The sequence below is a fragment of the Phalaenopsis equestris genome, unplaced genomic scaffold (genome assembly GCF_001263595.1).
Source record: "Phalaenopsis equestris unplaced genomic scaffold, ASM126359v1 Scaffold000448, whole genome shotgun sequence".
Classification (NCBI taxonomy): Eukaryota; Viridiplantae; Streptophyta; class Magnoliopsida; order Asparagales; family Orchidaceae; genus Phalaenopsis; species Phalaenopsis equestris.
This window is the reverse complement of record NW_018164889.1, coordinates 174,422-178,543: the sequence shown is the minus strand read 5'-3', so window position 1 is coordinate 178,543 and position 4,122 is coordinate 174,422. Positions and strand designations below refer to the sequence as shown.

At 33.7% G+C, this 4,122-nt stretch overlaps 1 protein-coding gene across 1 annotated transcript in view; it reads right to left on the bottom strand.

Moving 5' to 3' along the window:
- Window positions 1-773: 773 nt before the first annotated feature.
- LOC110027791 (guanine nucleotide exchange factor SPIKE 1) overlaps window positions 774-4,122 on the bottom strand; it is a gene marked incomplete at its 3' end in the record, with an annotated part of 66,286 nt that continues 62,937 nt past the window's right edge. The window contains 2 exon segments of the mRNA XM_020729356.1: window positions 774-900; window positions 1,771-1,915. Of these exon segments, the coding sequence (XP_020585015.1) occupies window positions 774-900; window positions 1,771-1,915 (272 nt within the window).

The window sequence follows — 4,122 nt, the reverse complement described above, 5'->3', positions numbered from 1 at the left end:
ACTTAGAGAAAAAATACGAAATGAATATATCCTTGATAAGGTTTTTGTAGCTCCCGTGTCGGAAAAAATTAGAGAAAGTCGTCTTAGATGGGTTGGTCACATTAAACGTCGACCATCTGATGATCTGATTAGGAGAGTAGAGGTTTTAGATTCGACTTGTGTTAAGAAAGGCAGATGTAGACCTAGAAAGACTTGGGCTTATTGTATAAATAATGATCTTAATTTACTAGAACTAAATGAAAATATGACACTAAATAGAACACAATGGAGAAAAAGGATTCATGTAGCCGACCCCATGTAGTAGGATTAAGGCTTTATTGTTGTTGTTGCTCTAAAGGAATTGAAATTCAATGTAAAATTGTATTGACAGCTTATGTAAATAAATTGTTGTCGGGCATCACCGCTGCTCGCTGGCCACCGCTGCAGGGCACCAATGTTGTTGGCCTACTGCCCGACCCCCCCCCCGCCCCACACCCCCCCCCAACACCACCACTGTCGTTGTCGGCCGCCATTGAGGAATTGACGAACCAATCTGATTTTTTCGGAACAAACATTTTCTAAATTTTGATCAATTTATGGCAGACAAGGAAAAAAAATAGTATATGCTAAAATATGGACAAAGAACATTCAAATACAAGAAAAATCCAAATTAACATTTATTTCCAAAAAAAAAAAAAAGATAAACAGCTAAACAAGCATGAAAAGAGCATTTGATTCAAGGCTATGATAATTAACTGATAAAGAAATTCTAAAAAAAACCACATAAAAATTACCTGCAGGAATATTGTGTGAATGAATGTTGTTTTGTTCTAATGCCATTGACTTGACAATAAGCTCCAAGAAGAACCAAGCCATCGCCAAAACATCATCATAAACCGGTCCAACCCTGTATCCCTTGGCCTGCACACAAAATAGTATACCAAATAAATATAAAAATCAATATCTTAAAAGTAATGAAGAAAGTGTCAAAATAATCCGTCCCTTGGCCTGCACACAAAATAGTATACCAAATAATCCGACTGGTTACAAAGTAGTGAAGAAAGTGTCAAAATAATCCAACTGGTTACATAAGATCATTTTAGTCCCAAAACCTACAAAGATAGTAAATTAATCCCTAATTTTTTAAAATTGGTACTGAAATAAGTCTAGGGACTAAATTGATAATTTTATAGGGACTAAAATGACTCTACATAAACAGTTAGGGAGCTATTTTGACACTGTACAAGAAAAAAGAAAAGTAAAAAATTTGACCAATGAAGAAACTCAAAAGGCGTAAGTTGTTCTCTTGTTTTTTTATCAAAGTAAAAAAATTTCTAAATAACAATGTTTAATCCAGCATACATAAAAAGATATCTACAGAGACAAAGTTATAAAAGTCAGCAATCAAAAATATAAAATCCTGAACTAATAATGCAGAACGCGGAGCTCTTTAAATGAAGCATGCTGAAAACCAAGCAATTATTCCATGAAAAGAGAATGAATATCAATTGCAATTTATAAGTGGTCATTTTAGTCATAGAATTTATAAAAGAATAAAAATAATCCTCATACTTTTTTAATAGGGGTTAAAATAGTCCTTCGTGGAAACTCTTTCAGTTTCTATTAAAAAATTATAGAGATTAAATTGGCACTCTTACACGCTGAGACTAAAATGATCCTTGTATTAAGTAAAGCGGCTATTTTGACAATTTTCTCTTTGCAATGTAGATTGCACAAGTAACCAACACAAAGGAAAATGATGCCTGTTAACCAGTTCAATCTGAATCTAACCTTACTCCGAGCCAAGCTTCCCCAAACTGTACATAAACCGGGATAAACTGAAGCTGGTTGGCCGCCAAAATCATCGAATGTGTAGTCAACATAATTGACAAGAAAACGGTTCCTTTCAGCCCCATCTGATGACTCTTGTTGAACCCTATATTATAAAACATTAATTATCAAAATAAAATGAAAGTAAACAATACCGGTTAAAAAATGAAGCAAGAAATTTCGCTCCCCACTATTCTAGTTTACATTGAAAGGCTGAACAACAGAAGAAAACTGTAGGGAATTCTGATAAATAGAAATAAGACATAAAATCAACTTATATATGAAATGCAACCATGAAAAGAACATCAAAAAGAAATTACCAAAAAATAACTCGAGAACATCATGATTGAGCAGCATAAATTTCATAGGCCCAAATAGTTTTTAAAATTAAACAGAATGCTAAACTTTATAAATCTGAATATTTTTAAATCCAAAAAAAACTATGCAGTTTTTGTTTGCTATTTTCCAATTAAAAGAATGGATCAAGAACGTGACTCCACATGATTGAAATACTTAAGCTCTGAAATTAAATGTAAAGCAATGGTGACACATTGAATAGCACTGAAAGGGAAATAACAATTTTGGAGCTAGATGCATTGTCTGTTTACACTCAGTTATCTTTCCAAGCGAAAGCAGTTTGGAAAAAAAAAAGCCATCAATTAATTCTTTATAGGTTCGCTTTCACTTAAAAATATAATCCTCAGCTTGATTTGTAGGAAAAAAAGTTGACTTCATAGATTACTTTGATAAAATGCCAATTTGAGTTTCACGGCTTGGATAACAAGGCTATTAAAACATGAGCAAGTAGCATTTAGCTAAAGCAAACTACAATACTAAGTGTTCCTCCAAGGGAATTCATGAAACGGTTTGCCATGCTCATGGTAAAATAGATGTTTAGTCGTGTGAGAAAGATAAATGAGCTTAACGACAAATTTCTTTTATCTACATTCATCCACGTGATGGCTTCATACTTCAGTCTCCATTTTTTTGTTGTTGGATCAATATAAGGGTGAGCCAACCAAGAACCAAGAATCCATGTTTTGTTTAACACAACAAGAACATACTTTCATTGGAAAATAGGAACAGCAATCCTCAAATGAGCCATTTCAATGCCAGAAAAGTATTTGAGATAACATAAATCTTTCTCAAATTATAATAAAGAAGGTTCAATTTTATTCACCCCTTCCCATTCATGCCCAAAGAGGATAACTTCATAAACATATATAATTACAAAACTCTTTGATCTCAATGAACATACAAAATTTCAATTGGTTTGCTAGCACACACATTTTCGTGCAGCACAAAGCCTGATGGCTCTAGGTGAAGCCACCCAAGGCAGAACCATGTTCCTTATCCCTCAATGACAGTGGCTCTCCCCATGGGCAATCTTCTTTCCCCATTCAAGTTCCTTACAGTTCGTATCCTCAGCAGTATTAGGCAATACACATCAGCTCTCCCTCTTATTGATACCCAATCCATTGGAATCACCGCCTTCCTTAGATTTTCCTGGAGTTGTAGCAGTTTCTCCAATTCGACCATCATAGGATCCACCAACAGCATTTATTTCTTCAAATATTTCACCACTAGCTGACAATAATTTACTATTTTTTTTCTTTGGAAAAATGGTGAATAGATCAAAGAGCACATAACTGCACCCTTCTCCTTCGCCCATTTTCATTTTCATTTTAATCAAGATTCAATTCCACTTAGACAAAAGCAATCTTCCTAATAAGGCAAACATGTGTCATTCTCTCTCCACTTAAGCTCTCTAACTCTCTCTGATATCGTTTTAGAGCTCCAAGAAGGTATTTAGGAAGCAGATCTAGTAGAGGTGAGGTTGTGGAATAGTGAGGGAATGATAATATGAGGACAGACTATGTTTCGTTTCTTCTACTGGGAAAAGAATCAAAACGTCGAACAGAGATATAAGAGGAAACAATGAATCAAAGAAGATATTTTATAAGTAATAATTTGATATAAATAATACATGTTAAGGGTAAGCAGACCGTCCATCATCAGAAAAGAATCAAAACGTCGAACAGAGATATAAGAGGAAACAATGAATCAAAGAAGATATTTTATAAGTAATAATTTGATATAAATAATACATTTTAAGGGTAAGCAGACCGTCCATCATCAAGGTGAATACTCATGTTCTTATACTATGGTGATATTTTGCTTCTTCTAAATCAAATGCATTTGTTTGTATTATAATTGTTCAAATTGAAATTAGTGCAACTCATGATTTTGAATTCTAGTCAATTTTCGTTCATACTGAAGGAATAATGTGTGCACATTATTATTGAATGATTT